Source organism: Microplitis demolitor, chromosome 8, assembly GCF_026212275.2.
Source record: "Microplitis demolitor isolate Queensland-Clemson2020A chromosome 8, iyMicDemo2.1a, whole genome shotgun sequence".
NCBI lineage: Eukaryota > Metazoa > Arthropoda > Insecta > Hymenoptera > Braconidae > Microplitis > Microplitis demolitor.
In genome coordinates, this window is record NC_068552.1 from 3,866,974 (window position 1) to 3,887,402 (window position 20,429).

The window sequence follows — 20,429 nt, forward strand, 5'->3', positions numbered from 1 at the left end:
AACGACTTGTAAAATATGCTGATCTGTTTATGAATTTTTCATATTAATCACAAGCGTTTCAAGCTTCTATCTAAATTTAGTAATTATTCTCATATTTTTTAGTAAAATTTATCACATTTTTTTCTCCGTGTAGTTATTATTTAGGATAGTGCTCAATTTTTTTTATGACTAACTAATAAATAAAAGTGAAAAATAATATAGAAGTTATAAAAATTATTGTCGAATTTTTTTTATCACTTGAAAGTCATAATTAATACTAGAAATCGGTCGCCTAATTTTAAAACCTAATAAGCCAAATTTTTAAGAGTTAATTTTCTTTCATTACTTTCAAAGATGAATTTAAAATAAAATAATAATAATTTAAAATAAAATTGGGCCTTACTGATTTTTTAAATTAGACAGCTAAAATAGGAAAGACACAAATTTATTTGAAAATATAATAGCCGCATATATTAATCAGTTTAATTTAACTCACTTAAAATATTTAGACCTTGTTTTTAAAAGAACTTTCAAAATTAAAGTAATCAGTTTGACAACCAATAAAAATAGTATCTTTGGATTAAAATATAAAATAGCGATAATTATATTAAGAAAGTTTAAATGAATTTAAAAGCAGGTGTGATATATTGAAATATAGTATTAACGAAAGTTTATCAATATATAGGTTTATATAATTAAAAGTTTTATGAATTTTTAATGAATTGACTCATTATTTTTGCATTACAAATACAATAATAATATACTTCTAATAACAGTTAAATGTCATCGATGAAAGTTGCTTTATGATAAACTTGTGTAAGTGTAAAATAAAAAAAAATAATGAAATAAAAATTGTTGATTATAAGGAAGTAAGTAAGTAGCACACCTGCTCTAAAGCTGAGGTCACATACAGAAAAGGGTCCCAAGCTCGAATGACAGGAAGGAAGCCAAGTGTTGAACAGGTTGCATTAGTCTACATGCCAACATGGTATCATTTGATAAATCGTGTAAGTTACATACATCACACTTACATAGTGACACTTGCATAGTAACACTCGAGTCCTTAAGATTATTTTGGGACAAAGTGCTGCCACCTATAACTCGTATCATTCAGTAGGTATAATAAAGGTTAATAAATGTTAAAGAATTAAAATGAACAGGTCCAAGGGTCCGTTCAGGACTCCTCCCACCATCTAGACTAGCCGGTTTAATGCATCAGAGAGATGGTTCGCGCAAGCGCGTATAAACTTTTCTCTTTTGCTCACTTATAATCTTCCTTTTACAACTTTACTTTTGCCGAAGAGAAAAGGCTCGCAAATATTGCTCACGAGAGCTTTGTACACCCAGAGTTAACAGACCCAACACTAACTTGTATATGTATGTGCTGTGTACTTTTTTTTTACACTTTTATTATTTTTTATGTACTTGAGTTATTTATTTTTACTTTTTACTTTTTTCTACCGCCGTTGCTATCACGTTTAAATTTTTTTTTTCCCCATACCGTTCGAATATCTTTCCCGCGTCAACATCCCTTCTCTTTTACCTGCCAACATTTTTTTACCCAACGCAACCAACGACCCCGATCGGTCAGTACTCGTGGAGACGTCGCGATATAGAGTATATGTGTAATATAAGTTTAGGACAAATATTGTTACTAAGATTTTTAAATTGTTAATATTGTTTTTTTCTTTTTTTTTTTTTTTTAAATTATTGGTTTTATTTAATGACTGTGAGGTTTATTACGGATTTTTTTACTTGTGACCAATGCAATGAGGATCTAGTCTAAGGTATGTAAATTAAATAAAAAAAAGAATTTCCTAATATTTATAAATATATTAATTATTTAATTGGGTTAAAAAAAAAAAATTAATTTTTGTTTATAAAGTAGAATTAAAATGATAAATTTTGTAATAAATAAATGTATATATTTGAAAGAATATTATTTTATGTCGCAATTTAGATTAAAATTACAATAATATTATCATTATAAATAATTAAATTTTAACGTTTAAGTAAAACGTAAAAAATGTCAACGGTAAATATTTAAAAAAAAATATACATATTTAAATGTATTTATAAAGAGACTTTATATGGTAATAAAATTAAAAAAATGCAATGGATAATGTATATCCTGGAGTGATTTCAATGATAGGTAAGAAGATGCGCGTTTGTAAACACGGGTTTTTAAAATATTTTTTAAGGCAATAACTTAAATATTTAAGATCACTTAACATATTTTGCCAGTGATCAGAGGCGTGACAGGTTGAATAATTTTGAATTGTGATTCCACGCGTGTCGGTTAGTCGTATAAGGAAAAAGCAGAGGGAGGAGATAGAAAACGAATAAAACAGACATGATGTGTAAGTGTATACATATATGCGCAAAAAATAAAAAGAATAAGATAAAAAAAAGAATCGCGTGACTGGAATATAACCATTGAGATGTATTTTGTAAGAATCCTAGAAGATTCTTAAAAGTCTCATCTTTAAGGTATTTAGATACTGAGGAAGATATTTTTTCCTGAGGCCACATATATATATATATATATATATATATATATATATATATTCCTATAATCCTTGAAACATTCTCACGGTTTCCGTTTCGGTTTCATTTTAGATTTTTAAATATTATACCTAAGAATGTACCTGTTATACATAAACTAGATCTATAATGATGAATGATCTATAATGAAAAATGTACACAAGGTTAAATTAAAATTATTTATTTTATAAGATGAATAACAAAAATAAAAAAAAAAAGAGCATAATTTTAAAAATAATTATAATTTTTTAAGCATATTGTTACAAATGTGATAATTCATTTTTGATCATAAAAAACAAAAAAAAAAGTATTAAGTTTAAAGTAGTCAATGCACTTTGAATAATAAGGATATATTTTTGTTGGCATAAAATAATGGTGAATGATGTCATGAACTCACACCTATATCTATAAACTAGCCACTTGGTATGTACATTACATTCTTATACATTCTATAATATAATCAGTTGTGCTGGCTTGTAGACTATTTAAACCGATGGTGACATAAAACAAATTATAAATGCCATTTAAAATGTAAATCATTTATTTCACTTAGATATTTTTTAATTGCAATGCTATTTTTTAATTCTCTTTAAAAAAAAAATATTAATATATTAATTATTTACGACTACGTTTACGTGCAATAAACATTTTTTTAATGAAGCATCAATTTTTCAAAAATTGTAGTTATTGATTATTTAGAGTTAAAGATAAAAAAATTAAATAATTTTAACTGATTTATAAATCTGAAATTTGTTCTATATTTAAATTATGTGGTTTTCATTTATTTATTTTTTTTTTTTTTCATGACATGCAGTTTCATGATAAAATTTAAGGTGGACCAATATTCGGAAGAGAGATCGTTCGATAGTTACTTTCACCATTTAAAATTCGGTGATGTCTCGTCTTTCTTTTAACTGCAAATTTAATCTTTAAAATTCTTTTAATTATTCAAGTATAATTAGAGATATTCATTAATTCTTTGTTTTAAAAATAATTTTAATTTATTTTTAATCAACCGTGGAATTATTATGATTTAATTATCATTTTCAAGAAAAAAATATCAATTTTTAACTCCAATTTAATTTACAATTAATATTTTTTAATCATGTTAAAAACTTTACTAATAATATATATTTATATTGTTAATTAGCAAATATTATTCTATAAACTCTAAACCAGTAGATTTTTAAAGTTGATATTCAATTTAAGTATAAATATTAAATTCTTCAAATACTATACATAGAAAAAATTTTTTTAAATTTATATATAAGAAATATTTCAGTTTTTTCCAAACGCGCAATGAACCATATGATTTATTCGTAACTTGTACCTTATATACAGTATTATACTGTATATTAATTACTTGTATAATCGAGTCTATGGTATATATCTGTTGAATTAAAAATTTTGATTTGATAATTTAATTTTTTGTGTAAGTTTAAATTAAATTGTTCACGTAACACCAATATCTAGGTGTAATTGTATTCACGGAGTATTTCCAAATTAAATGACAAACCATGTATTCACATATTGCTCCATATTTGATACATGTCTTGAATAGAAAATAGACAAAATAATTTTTTTAACAGGTAAATTCATTTATCATTTATTGATTTATTTATTTTTTTTTTAAATAATAAACGTAGATATTTTTTGTCTCGCGGTTAAATTTACAATAACGATCTCCAACCAACTACAAGTTGATTTGGGTTGATTCTTCCTTATGGTCGAAATGTTTCACGATAAGCAAATTAATTTCCGGAAACGTCCTTGAGACGTTTGATGATTAATGATAATTATTTTTAAAAAAATTCAATGACAAAAAAAAATTTTTTTTATCAAGCAAATAAATTAAAGAACAGAAAAAATAATATTACGAAGTAAATAATCTCTTGACATAAGAATTATCTAAATTAATTATTTCAATCGATTCATTGTTTAACTTTCAAACAAATAATGTTTTATTATAAGGAAGTTGCTATTGGCAAACTATTTTTTAAAAAAATATTGTTTTTACAAAAGTTATTTTTTTCTCAGCAGGTAAATAAAGATACAATTATTTTTGATTAAAATATGACAATTTTAGTATAAAAGAACTTTTTTAAATATTCTCAATAAATGATGAAAAAAAAATTTTTATTGATGATTCTCATGCAAACGTTCGTTCTAAAAAAAAATCATATCAGTAAACTTCCAAATTTGAGACGTTTCCGAACTTGTTCATTTTTGAAACCATTAAAAAATAGTTAAAAGTATTTTATTTGATCCGCCAATAACAACATATGTATAATAAAATAAAAAATATAATTTCCATTTTACGGTATCGATTAATGAAATTCTTGGTCTTTAGTTACGCTATATAATAACAGATATTAAATGAAAGTTTATGAATTCGCGAGTTATATTAAAATAACAAGTAAGGTCAAAATAATGTGAAAATAATATATGCACGTGAAATCGGTTGTATTGTATCGTGATTTTCTTATTAAGTATCAACAAGCTGCGTGCCAACGCCTAGACAGGCTCTGGTCTGACTCGATCGATCATGCGACACTTTCACTTATTAGACAGTACATACGCCAGGTTAGCACGCGTGGACCCGTTCGCCGGCCTCGACAAAACTGCTGTTATATCGTTCTTGTCTTTATACTTACTGGTTTTATATAAAAAATATAAGAAAAAAAAAAAATTAATCAATTTATCCATTAAATGAAAAATAAAGCTCACAAACTGTACTTCTGTTCAGCATTTACTAGTTCGATACATTTTTTTTTTGCGGTTTATTCGTTCAGGTTAAAATTTCATGCAACTGTCAATCGTAATTCAAGATCGCAACCTCTTTCATTGATAATATAAGAAAATCTAGCGTTTGCAAACTAATGGATATGATGATAAAGTAGAATAAAATATGCGTTCAATGCGTGAGAACGAATGCAAGTCATAAAATAAATAAAAATAATTCCATAGACCAACGGTATTAAATGTATAAGATTATTGTCCAATCTGGTCAAGCTTCCCGTTTCGTCACACCTGACTAGAGACGCTTAGAAACGGCCTAGACATTTCTTACCGATGACGAGAAATGATCATCGGAGCGCTCAGACTAGAAAGGGAAAGTAAAGGCAGGTAGAAAAAAATTTTTTCTTAAATAATGATTTAATAGCTTATTTTGGTTTTGACAGTTCTCATCATCCTGCTATTCTTATTTATTTACTTTTTTTGTCATTATATTTTTATTGTAATAAATTTTTATTTTTACAATTCAAAAATGTTATTTGATTATTAATGAATCTTTTAGATAACCTTGACAGAAATTTAATTTTTCTATATTGATTATTATGGTGAAACATTCATCATCTTGAGAATTGGAAATATTTTTTTTTTTTACAATTTATTCGGTATCTCATGAATCTTATTTTTTATTTATAACTAATTATAACTATAGGTAATTAAAACTTAATTGTTTGTTTTATTACCAATTGAAAATTGAAAAAATGCAATCATATATAAATAAATTAATGATAATAAAGTAAATAAAAAGTTTATAAATAAAAAAAGAAAAATGTGTAAATAAAAACACTTTAGCTGAGTAATATCATCGTGAATTATCTAGTATATAATTACAAATAATTACTAGTAATTTTGTTGATGATTATGCAATTAACACTCGGCATCTGGAGCTCACTTTATTCAAGCAATTGCATTTTTAACATTTAATTCTATACAACTCATTTTAATGTTAATATAAAATCACTTAATTTAATTTCATTTCATTCATATACATTTATATAAGTATACTCATCTTTATTAATTATCTTCTTGTTTTTATAATGTCCTAGTATTTTATTACAATAATTGATATTTTTTTCCATTTGTTGAAGTATGCATGTTTAATTTCTTATAAAAAAATTATTATTAAATCAGGTCATTATTTGAATAATTCAAAGATTAAAAATGTTTTAATAAATTATTTTAACTACGAATTCAAAATAAAATAATTTAAGTGAAGTGAAAATTTAATTTTTCATGAAAGTCTTTTTTTCAAAAAAAATTTTATTTTTATCTGGTTTTAAATAGACATATATTTATGTAATATATATGGAATTGTGAAAGAAATAAAAAACTATTTAATAGAATACTAATTTCAAATAACCTTTAAAGGGTCTTACATATTATTATATAAATATATTTCGAAAAAGAAAAAGTACTTTTATTTTTAAATAGAATGGAATTGAATAATTATATAAGGAATACATTTGAAAAAATTAATGATGCATACAAATTATTTGGAGTTTATCTTCACAATATATAAAAAGAAAATAAATAATAACAACCCCATCAATAATGACAGCTATAAAATTTCTCGGGTACCATCTGTACTATGACGTGGTGTATTCAAGGTCAATAATTCACAATTTAAACTCTCTGATCCGGTTGTTCAGTTTTTTTTTTCTTTGTTATCCAATAAATATTATGAATTGGCCAAACTGTTCTGATATTCCATTTTTATTCAAATATTATTAATAATTTTATGAATTAAAAAAACGCAAGTTTTATGATTTATTAGTTTATATTAATTTGGTTGATGTAAATTAAAATGTAGATCAAAAAAGAACTGCACAAGGTCGTTTTGATCACCCAACACACTTTCCTTTCGTAAAGCTATAAACAGAGTCACCTAAACTATATGCTATCTATTTATGGCAATAAGTTATTATTTTTTTTTTCAATAAAAATTTCTGGTTTAATTTATTTTGTATATATTTTACGATTTTCTGAATATTCAATTATAATTACTAATTAATTTTTGAAAAATTTACTTTTACTTCTCATAACATAGCTGTTATTAGTCTTTAAACATCAATAAATTTACTCAATAATTTTTTTTTAATTGATTTTCACTTTACATATAAAATAAATAAATTATTTTTTAAAAAATAAAAATGTGTAACTACTTTCTTCCGGGTTCGTGGACTGCAGAAAATTTAAAGCACGATAAAATATATAGCGTGAAAAACATCGGAAAATGTATATAAAGAAATAGCACCACGTTTATATACATGTATACTGACAAGTTTTTCAGAATGCCGTCTAACCACTTGACAACTTTTTTTTTAAATCTTATGTCTTTACTTCCGACATCTATTTTCCGGCTTAAACTATTTATCTTTATGAACCTGGGTGTTATAAAAAATTTTTTAAAATAAATAATTAGTAATAATTTAATTCAGCAGTACCTATTAAGTATATAAATTTTTAAATAATATTTATATAGTGTCAGATGAATGAGAATAAAAATAAATGAAACAAATCGTTCAAAAAAACCTACACATATGTGAGTGTATATTACATATACTTATGTACATATGTATAAATCGAGATACAAAATAATTACGTAACTTTTCATTGGTAAGAAAATCTACAAGGATTAACGTAAGTTGTCGTTATAAGTTTGTCCTACTTTCTAATCAAGCTGTATCATTTTTTTTTTTGTCAATTAAAAAACAAAAAATAAGTTTACTATATGATTCGAAATCTATATAAATTTAACCAATAGAAATGTCAAAAACTTGATTGAATATGTATTAATAAATTGAGTATTTCACGATAAAGTTATCAATTATTATTTTTTTTTTAACTATACACAGCATATAAACTCTTTTAAATCATGAAGAATTAAGTTGAGTCAAGAATATCATTATGAAGAAAAAAATTTTTTTACCCAAGTCAAAAATAAAAAGCTACATTCATCCCTCTAGTCCGAAATAGAACCGATTTAGAGGACTGTAAGCCACGTTAGCCCTTACATTGAACTTCAGGATCCTACCATTTACTACACAGAAAAAAAAGTTATCTTGAATCAAGAAAATATTTTATAAGATAAACGTTTTCGAGTACCAAGTCAAGATTTTCTTGAGCCAAGAGAATTTGTCTTGGTTAAAAAAAACTCGTCTTGGTCGGAGAAGATTTCTACTTTATCTGAGAAAGTTTAGGTCTCCAAAAAATTTTCTTGAATCAAGAATATTTACCTTCAGTCGAGAATTTTTTTTTCTGTGTATGAGGTAATATTTTGAACCGCTGAGTCCAACATATATTTTTTTAAATTTATATAAATAATTATAATAACTATTCTTTAAATAACAATATTATTAATTATTAATTATAACTACAATTATAGTTAATGATATTGTTATATTAAAAATAATTATTATAATGATAGAATTATTATTATTGTTATTAAATAGTTTGTTGAGGTCCAAAGTCAGACCTAATTTTACATGGGAATAAAATCTACTTCAATCCCCCAAGTCCGAAATAAGAATTACTTTAGGAGGCTCAATGTCGGCTTTAAATTTCGACTCAGGTAGTTCCAGGAAATTTTTTTCTTAAAGTAGATATTTTCGACTCACGAAAACATTTCTTCAATTGATAAATATAAATTCTTGACTCAAGTACAACATTGTTGTATTGAAACTAAAAACTTCTACTTCGAGAATCTCAAACTCTTGCTTCAAGTGTATTGCTGACTTAAAGCAATAGCGGTAAAAGTTGTCCAAGAATACCACTCTTGGTTTTGCAATACCCTCACCTGACTTTTAGAGCTATGGAGAATAGAGAGATCTCTATACCTTTTTTATAGTATTTATAGTTAAAATTTTACGTTCCACCATCTTGAAACTGGTCTAGTAGATGGCAGACATGTCTTGCAAAATTTCGACCTAAAATATAAGAGTTCAATCTCGTCCGAAAGTCAGTGTTTTTTAAAAATTGAATTGGACCATAAAAAATGTTAAGACGCTGGCATATTTTTTTTTTTTAAATAGCACATGTTTTATACGATGATGAGAGTGCCGTCTTGAATCAAGTCACTAGTGTTTCGAATCAAAAGAATGATATACTTGGGATAAGAATATCGCGCTATTTGTTAAAGAAAATAGTAATTTTGTTCAACATATTATAATTCATCCTGTAAGAATAAATTTTTTTCGACTAAGATTAAAATTCTGAAATAAATAATTTTCTCGTTTTTGATGCGCAAGTGAACACTATCACGAACGAGAATACAGAAAGACTCGAAAAAAGAATTTAATTGCAGAAAATAAAACATTTTTGATTCAATTAAATTTGTTTCTGTGTAGACTTAAAAATAATATTTTTTTCGAATACTCATTATAAGATCTTCAAGTCTAAGAACAAGAAGAAGCGACGCATTGAATTATTGATAAAAATACTATTCAAGAATTTATGCTTAGCAATAAAGAATTTTTAATGTTATTCATGATGCACGATGAATGAAAATGCCATATTATCATCTAAAAGAGTCTTTAAAGACTTCGTCACTATGCTACTTGGCACCTTTCTCGTTTTCACTCAAGTAAATTACCAAACGATCGTCTTGACGATCCTCAAGGCAATGTCTTTTCACTATTTCGTACTCAATATACTATAGTATACTAGTCTTATTTAAATATTTAATTGTAGTAATTTGAATGCTTTTAATTTATTTCTATTTTTTATTTTAAAACTATCATAATTTAGTAAATTAAAATATTTACATTTTAGATGATGTAAATAGTTTTTTTTTTTAATCATTAATTACACACATATTTCTACTTTAATTTATTGTTATATATTATTTAATAATTACAAAAATGATAATTAATTAATTATGTAACAATTGCCAAAACTGTATAAATTATTTTGAAATCGCAACTGATAAAAATTCTAAAAACATACATTCAAATACAGGAATATTTATACAAACACGAAATCGTTTATATTACTACACAATTCACGAAACTTTTAAAAAACGTAATATTTGAATGAGTTTGCGGTTTTATTGTCCATCGATAATAATTTAATACATTTATTAGTAATTACTTGTTATTAGTGAAAACAATTATTTGTTAATTGTAAGTTTTACTTTACAATAGAATTGATGACTAATCGAAATAAGTGTATTTGTTATATACTTTACACGAAAAAAAACAGAATATTAATGATTAATACATAACAGTAAAAAGTGGCATCTGTTATCAATAATTAATACTATTATATGTGCTTAATGCAAAGTAGTTTACTAATTTTTGTAGATTCCTAAAGACTACTATCAATTATTTCAAAAAGTAACTAAATATTATTACTTTTAGGTATAATACATGACTTATTAGATACTGATTTTTCCAGCCGAAAATTGTAAAAGTTTCTAACTTTTTTATTTTATAAATTCGATATCACTGATCAATTATGAGCTTAAAATATCATTTATTTATCATTATTAATTAATTTACAATATACATAAATCGAAAAAGTGGTAAATAATAAAATGAAAAATTAGTATACTAGATACTGATTTTTTGCTCATAAAAATACCGAAAATTTCTAACTCTTATTTTATAAATTCTATCCCATTGACTAATAATAAATATAAAATGTTATCTATTCGTTATATATACACATTCGTATATATACACATATCGAATAAATGGTAAATAATAAAATAAAAAATTCGTATACTAGATCTTTATATATTTATATGTAGGTTTACTAATTTTTCGGTTCCTCATTTTTTAAATTTTTGTATGTTTATTTGAATAGTTATAACTTTAGATATCAATTTATCGATTCTTTTTCATATTAATTTTAATGTACGAAATTACAAATTTTGCTCTTCTATGTGTATCAAATTTTAATATAAATAACAGCCATTTTGTAATATATATATATATATATAATGAACCTGGTTTGATATTAGTATCGAATATACTAATTTTAAGTTGAAAATAAACTACGATTACAATTTTAAGCATCATTTTTTTCCGTGTAGTTATGTAACATTCAATAAAATAATATATTATAAATTATAACGTATGTATTAAAATACACTTGGATATATTCGTATGATTAACAGCTATGTACTTTTACTTTAGAAAAATAACACTTGTAATTTTTATGAATTTTAATTACTACTTAATTATTAATAAGTATATTCTATAAAGCGGAAGTAAAATAATAAATAGATAAAAAAAAGTGTATGGTGGTACCCGTACATAATAAAATATTTATCTAACAACTGAAAAGAAAAAAAAATAAATTAAAATGTTTGATTTGTGAATGAATCGATAGAAACTAATAAGTTATGTCGTCAGTATGTGTTAGTATATATGTATATATAGTTACACATACGTAGATTTATAAAAATGTCCCACGCACATTTTCTCATGAATCAAATAAAGAGAGATTAAACACAGATACATACATATATAGTTATATAGATATAGATATGTAACGAAAGTATTGAAGTAATTGTTGTGCTTGTTACTCGGTAACTAATTTATGCTACATGCTCGTTATTAAACCAAGTGTATGAAGAGTAATACGCTATATCGCGTGGGTGTATGTATTGTCTCGTAAAGAATGTAGAAAGTAAAGTATCTTGAGTAATGCAGAGAACAAAGTATAGGTTGTGAACGTGAACACCGAGAGAACAGTAATGTAAAGGATGGATGCGCCAATGGGAGGATCTTCTTCAACTATATCCTCGCGCTCACGAAGCATGTCGTTGCTGAAGAAAAGGTCACCCAATCCACCTTATTCTATCTTCGACATTTTTATACATACCTACATATTTATTTTTACACATATTTTGATTTACTTACTTTTCTTTAATAACCTTTATACCTTTAATAATTTAATTTTTGAATTTTCGTAAATATCTGAAAATAGGGTTCTATTTTTTTTCATGTTTTAAAACTTCTTAACAAGACTATCAAAAATTTTTTGATTTTTGAGGAGAATAGTCATAAATATATGTTCTATGTGAATATTCAAGGTATCGAATTGAATTTCAAATACAGCATCAAGTTTTTTTAAAAAATACCTTAATAAGTTTTTGATAATTATGAGTTTATTAGAATCCTGCTATGAAATTTAATGAAAAAATAAAACTTTACTTATATATCTCATATTTATCATAATTTAAATTAAATTATTTTATGTAACTATTTTAGTATAAATAGTTTTAGTTATCTTTAATGTCTTTTATCAATAATCATAAAAAATATAAAAGATAAAAATAAATTTTGTTTTGAAGTTATATGAAAGTTTATATTAAAATTTTAGGATAGATCAAAAGTGAATATAAATAGGTATTTTAAAGATATATAGGTATACCTATGTACCGGTATAAAATAATACCTGTGCGAGAATTAAAGTTCAAAGTATGCATTATTATTAGTGAATCTTCTTCGAAGATGTACACTGTATATGCTTCAACGTATACATATGTAGATATGTATACATTCGATATGAAGCGCATGCGCAATGGACAATGGACCTATCAGGTCTCTAGTCTCTAGGCAAAAAGTATATATAAAAAAAAAAGATTTACCGGTTTGATTTTTTCCGTACTCATGTATAAATATATATATATATATATATATATATATATATATATAACTCAAGAGTTCAGTTCAAAATATTAAATAAAAGATTACATTGGACATAAGATACAAACGTGTATTCTTCGTTAACACTTCTTTTATTATGTAATAGATTAAATATGATTTTTTTTTTTTTGCATAATATTTTAAATATTACGTTGATTAAGATATTTAGTTGAAATTTATAATTTAATACTCGTTAGAATAAATTTTTCATAAAAATTTAACGTATTGTCATTAGAAATTATTGACAATAGTTGCTATTTTTATTATTATTGTTATTGAATTTTTTTTTAATTTTAAAATAAGTAAAACACCAGGGCAATGCCCTTTGTTGTCAACATAATCCTGGACTTGTGCAATCACCTTACTCACCTAACCATTTGCCTTCTGTTTTGTTTTGTACTACGGGTCAGATATATATATACAGCCGAGCGATATAATATCACGGTGAACCCGTGACAAATGGAAGTAATTAAATACAACAATTATTTTTTTACTTTTTAAACAGAATGAAAATTCGCTAACTTTATTTATCAGTTAGTATGATAAGACAGATATTAAATTATGTAATAAAAAAACATAAAAACATTAAAAAAAATTAAAAATTTTTCACTGAATTTAATTAAAATATCATAATTATAATGAAGAGATAGATATGATAAAAATGAATCTAACTAAAAATAAAAACTTGTGAAACGACATGGGCTAGCCATGAATTCTCTCATCTCAGCAAGGCTTTGGAAGCCCTTTTCGTGAATCAGTCCTTTGTGGCTGGATCTCTCAGGGTCAACCACTTTTCGCGTTCACCAATGTATGCTTACATGAGTGTTCAAACTATACTCGGTAATTTTATGTTTTTTAACTTTTTTAATAACAATCGTGAAAATACAATAAATAATATGTTACATGATTTATTTAATTTAAATTAATTATTTATTTATTATGTGAACATTAATAAATATTCTTTGTAAGTTTTAATTACTTTATTTTTAAGTATCATCACTTAAAATAAATTATTATAATAAATGATGCAGCAAATAAATTAATTGAATCTATTTAGTCATTGTGTGTGTGTTTATTACTTGATAAGTTTATATCAGATAGATATAGTTATAAGAATTGTTAAGATTTCAGAGAAGAAAAAAAGAATGATTGGACAAAAAAATAATTTCTTGTGGCGGGAGAAAAAATTCAAGGCGAAATAAATGAGTAAAAAAAATAGCCAGACAAAACATCGTCTGGAAAGGAACAAGTAGTTAATCTTTAAAACCTGTTCAGAATTTTTATGATGTATATTGTTTAAATTTTATCTAATGGTTGATAAAATTAAAAGAATTTTTTAATCGATCAATTTTTTAAATAAGTTTTTATTTTCAACAATCTATTAATATTATATATTCAACGAAAATGTGTAAAACTTATAACATTATAACAATCTTTACTACGTTTGATAATATCATGATCGAAAAACACTTTTTAAAAATACTACACGGAAAAACATTATGCTCAAAATTTGAATAGTTTGTAGTTTATTTTCGACTTAAAATTAGTATATTCGATACTAATATCAAACCAGAATCATTATATATATATATATATTACAAAATGGCTGTTATTTATATTAAAATTTGATACACATAGAAGAGCAAAATTTGTAATTTCGTACATTAAAATTAATATGAAAAAGAATCGATAAATTGATATCTAAAGTTATAACTATTCAAATAAACATACAAAAATTTAAAAAATGAGGAACCGAAAAATTAGTAAATGTACATATTAATATATAAAGATCTAGTATACAAATTTTTTATTTTATTATTTATCATTTATTCGATATATGTATATAAAAATTAATTTATAATAACGAATAAATAACATTTTATATTCATTATTAGTCAATGGGATAGAATTTATAAAATAAGAGTTAGAAATTTTCGGTATTTTTATGAGCAAAAAATCAGTATCTAGTATACTAATTTTTCATTTTATTATTTACCACTTTTTCGATTTATGTATATTGTAAATTAATTAATAATGATAAATAAATAATATTTTAAGCTCATAATTGATCAGTGATATCGAATTTATAAAATGAAAATTAGTAACTTTTGCAATTTTCGGCTGTAAAAATCAGTATCTAAGATAGCAATTGTTAATTTGACCAATCTTTGCTTTTTAATAGATTATGTCATAAAATAATTAACTTTCACTGATAAGTCACGTATTATACCTAAAAGTAATAATATTTACTTATTTTTTGAAATAATTGATAGTAGTTTTTAGGAACCTACAAAAATTAGTAAACTACTTTGCATTAAGCACATAATAGTACTAATTATTGATAACAGATTTCACTTTTTACTATTATTTATTAATTTTTGATATTCTGTTTTTTTCCGTGTAGTTCGATTTTTTTTTTAATTTTGGATTACCTAGAAACTTTTTATGATCGATTTAAAATTTTTGTTTTATTTTTGAATTTTGTAAATTAGTATTGTAAAACATTTATAAATTAACAATAATTATAAGAAATAAATAAACGAATCGACTACTATAAAACACGCGTACAAAAACTTCAAGAAATTACAGTTTGATTAAAAATTATATTTTCATATCAATTGCATTGAAACTGCGAGTTCAAATGCTTGTTTTGCTGGTCGAAACTAGCCAACCACAGTATCTTCCCTGGGAAAGAAACTCATTAGTTTCTGTCGACTAAATTAGTTTCTTACTTGATTTCATCCTGATCAAAATTGCATCTGTTTATTATGAATCTCTAAATATTTATGTTATTCCAATAATCAATCAAATTGAAAATTGTGATAGGAAACTTTCAAAAATTATATGAGTTCCAATAAAAACAAAGCTGTCAAATTACACGGCGCTTACAAAGCTGAAAGAACTAACGCTAGTGAAACTTTTTACAGTGCTTACTATAAAATATATATGTCTAATAGTTTGCGTTGAGACTTCATAGTTTATAAAGAGCACTGTAAAAAGTCCCATCGGCGCTAGTTGGTTTAGATTTTACTGAACTATAGCTCTATAAATTTTATGGTAAATTTTCTCCATGTAGTAAAAAGCCATTGTTTTCTCTGTTGAAGTAAAAATACAGTTGTATTTTTTGACGTACTATTGATCATAATAGTGTGTGGCACGGATTAAAACACAATTTCAGACTTCGGGTATTGTCAGTGAACTTCACTTTCATTTAAAATCGTTTTTATCCTTCGCCCCGCAATGTACTATTTTTCGAACTCGAACGTATAAAATTTCAGCCATATGGTTTATACGATACTGTAATTTTTGAAAAAAAAAACTTTTTTTTTATTCAATGATAGGTTTACGATATTAGTTAATTTTTTTTTATACTTATTAATGAAATTCCCGATCTTAACAGACATCAATTTTTGTTATTTAGTTTTCATTTGTAAATATGTATGACGTTTCGCCTTATGATATATTCATCGCGTCATCGATACAACTGAAAGTTCGATAATATACATGTTCATAAATTTTGACAATAAAAAATATTAATGTAGTTTAGTTTTTTTAAAAATGTGTTTTCTAAATTGCCACGTATTAAAAATGTGGAAAAAAGTTGAGACTTGGGTTCCTTCACAATAGATATATTTGTAATTGAATCAAAATGGAATAATCTCAAAACAGAGATATATCATTATTCTTTTATTTTGTTTAAATTACAGAGGGGCTTTGGGAACGTATGTCAAAAAGAGCAAAGGAGTAAGTTGCAAGATGTCGGATTTAGGTACAGACAATCCAGCATTCAGCAACGCGGATGAATGCATAGATACCAGTACAAATGGAAACCTTGAAAATAGTCATACAGAGAGTGTTCAGCAGGAACATAAGGACAAGTCATCGCTTATCAGTAACGGACATTCTTTCGTGTCTCAACATTACGTTGAACCAACTCAGAATACTCCGGATGTTCAATACAAGACTGAAACCAGGATTGAGCTCCCTAATAATGGAGAAGAAAAGACTTCAAATACTGTTAAAGCCAATGGTGTTAATGGAAACAGCAATAACAACGATGTAAGCTTTCTTAACGCAAGTGTTACGAGTGCTCAAATAAACGGTAAGACTTTTACATATATTTTTAAGAAAAATTAATTAAAGAATGATGTTTATGAAATATTCATAAAATAAAAAATCTGGAAACCGGTTGACCTTGCGGACCAGATCCAAAACTTCCCGCTGTTTTCGAGCTCAAGAAGCTCGACAATACCTTTAAGCAAAATGGTATTTGTATAAGCTCAAAAAAAGTTACGTTTCCTATCAATTTCCGAGAATTCTAAAATAATTAATATAAGGATCGTTTTTTAAGGTTTTGCTGACGACTTTGCTTGATAAATTAAATCTTTTTAGACGGAAATTAATAGAAATGATTAAGATCGAAAGTTACATGAGATTTGAAACAAACTAGAACATCCAGAGACACGGTAGTGTCTCGCGCCAAGTACACGGTCAAACACATGTATATGTGTGAGTGTGTAGCGCGAGCCTACCTGTCTCTTTTCTTGAGTCGGAGTGGTGTTTTATGGTTATGAGTTACATTTTTTTTTATTAAAACTAAAACACGGCTCATTTCTGGTTTTTCTGAAATATTTGTGTCTCACTCAAAGTTTACCAACTGAATTTTATCACATTTTATTATTATTTATCTTTTAAAATATAAAAAACGTTAGCATATACTATAGTACCTTAAAAATTGAGATTTCAGAAATTTTTTCCATCTATAATATATGCTTATTTATTACCGTCTTAGAATAAATAGTTTCAAGAAGGAGCATGATTAACTCAACTATGGAGACTATATAGTCTCCATAGACTCAACATTACAGTTTTTAAAATCTGTCTTGATTTTTCAACACTAGAGAGCGCTTTTATTACCCTCGTATGCACAAACAAAGAGGCCTAATGCGTAATATTATTTTACCCATGACGAATGAATAAGCAAGTTTGGGTCAACTATTAACTACCCTAATGGCTACTTTAGCTTGAAATTGACAATAATTTGACAATGAAATTACCTGCAATTCGCTGCCTGACTTTGCTGTCAGTTTAACAGCGAAAGTTGAATAGTAAAATTTGCGGTTAATTTTTCTCCAATGTAGAGGTAACTTTTTTTTATTAGAAACAAAACCCAATTAGCACGGTTTGCTTAGCAAAAGTTCAACTTTACGAAAAAATCCTTTAATTTTTCGTCAAATGTCGGTCAATTTCAAGCATTTTTGTTTTTGAAGACAATTTGTATAAAACTTTTGAAGTGAATTTGCATTCTAATTCGGGTGGTAATTTAACGTCAAATTGTATGGCAAGTTGTATACCAATTGTCATCAAAAACGAAAAAGTCTGAAACTGACGGTCATTTGACAAAAAATTCAAGGAAACTTTTGCTAAAGCAAATCGTGCTATTAGGGGGTATGCTCGGCAAATCTGATAATATGGTAAGTTTACCAGGAACTCAGTTTGGCCAACAGAAACAAACTAAAATATTTTTATATTTTTAATGTTGTTAGTCACAGGCAAGTGACATTATCCACTACAAAGTGGTAATTTTAAACTATCCTTATTTACCCGCTCAACTGAACTTGGATTTCAATCCTATTGTATGACTAAATGATGAGTTATCATCACGAAAGTATTTTCAATATTAAAAAATTAATTATAACTGTTTCCATCAACTGAAAATACTAATAAATTATTTACATCACAATTTTTATAACAAACTCGATCTAAATAATTTCGTGTATCTCAACAGTTTTGTTAAACTCGATAATGGTATAATAACTAAAAATTACCATAGAAGTCAAGAATTCGATTGATTAGTTTATTGATGTTTACTTAAGTTGGCATGTGTTATATCTTAAAAAAAGTGGCGCTTAAAAGTAAAACAATAGTGGGGGTCATTGTTCTTAAAAAGAATTTTTCCTAAAAATATTCTCTATTTTCTCACAAGAAAAAAAAATCATTACAATAATACTTTTTTAAAAGTTAATTTCAATTTATGCGGTAAATTATAGTGTACTATTATTGTCTAATAATGATTAAACTGTGAGCCAATAGAATGATTTTAAACTTAAAAATGATTTGACGACTTGACAAAATATTACACTACGTTTGATCGTAGATGGGGCGACGCAGACAAAAATTTTCTGACTACTCTGAATTAAATTTTCCCTCAATCTGCGGTGGATATAGGACGGCAAAATGAAAAAAAACTCACATTTCTTAGTTGCTAAGATTATTTCATGTAAATGTTTTGTAATATTAAAAAATTTATAATTATTGTATCAAAGGATTTTATTCAGAAATATAAAAAACAATGTAACTTTCAGATAATATTTGAAGTTGCTTTGCTTTACAAAAAAAAGAGAAATCCCACCAAAAACAGATTCTCTGTAAAAAATCGCGCCAAGTACACGTTCAACACTATCTATGAATGGAAAAAATATACTTTACAAAAAGCTATAAAATCTTGAAAACACCAAGTAACTGGTAGCATTGGAAATCATGAGAAAAATCTGAATCAAAATATATAATGAAAAAAAATGATCCGAATGTACTTGGTGTGCGTTTAAACAATAAATTTTCTTGTTATCGTCATTTCTTTGCAGTTTACTAAAATTCAGAATCGATCATAGAAATTGACTGTAAAATCAAAAGCGTGTAGTCAAAATTTACACACTTGCCGAAAAACATTGAAATGCGGCAAGCAAGCTATAGAAATTTAACACACCGTTAAACGTGTATCAACCCTGCTTAAAAAATCCGATAGATTCTTATAGCTGTATGTATAAGGCCCTATACTTAACTATAGCGCTTCTCATAGAACTCATTCATTCTTATAAAATCCCTATAGGAATGCATAAGAATCTATTGGATTCTATGAGATTTTCTAAACAGGGAAATGACTACAAAAAAACTATAGTTTGCTTATGACAAACATGGGATACACTCCATGTGTGTTAAAATAATACACTTATAGAGTGGATTTGCAGTGAATTACTTGACTCAATGAAATCGTGACGCACACCAAGTACATTCGGATCATTTTTTTTCATTATATATTTTGATTCAGATTTTTCTCATGATTTCCAATGCTACCAGTTACTTGGTGTTTTCAAGATTTTATAGCTTTTTGTAAAGTATATTTTTTCCATTCATAGATAGTGTTGAACGTGTACTTGGCGCGATTTTTTACAGAGAATCTGTTTTTGGTGGGATTAATATATAACCCGACTCAAAATTAAAAACGTAGTTTGATCCTTGAAAGCCTCAGTTCTTTTGATGTTGGACTTGCCGCTGAATGTAATATGTTATCTAAGTCCTCGATGTCCTAAAAGTAGCATATGAAGGAGTAAATTACCTATTTAAAATGGTATTTTAACCATCCAAGTCCTACCATACTTTCAATTTGTAACTACAAAT

At 25.7% G+C, this 20,429-nt stretch overlaps 1 protein-coding gene across 1 annotated transcript in view; it reads left to right on the plus strand.

The window, feature by feature from the left end:
• The first annotated feature begins 1,288 nt into the window (after positions 1 to 1,288).
• Positions 1,289 to 20,429, plus strand: part of LOC103577281 (uncharacterized) — a 32,141-nt gene continuing 13,000 nt past the window's right edge. The window contains exons 1-2 of the mRNA XM_008557854.2: positions 1,289 to 1,766; positions 16,679 to 17,073. Coding sequence (XP_008556076.1) covers positions 16,728 to 17,073 — 346 coding nt within the window. The 5' untranslated portion in view covers positions 1,289 to 1,766; positions 16,679 to 16,727. The remainder of the gene's footprint in view (positions 1,767 to 16,678; positions 17,074 to 20,429) is intronic.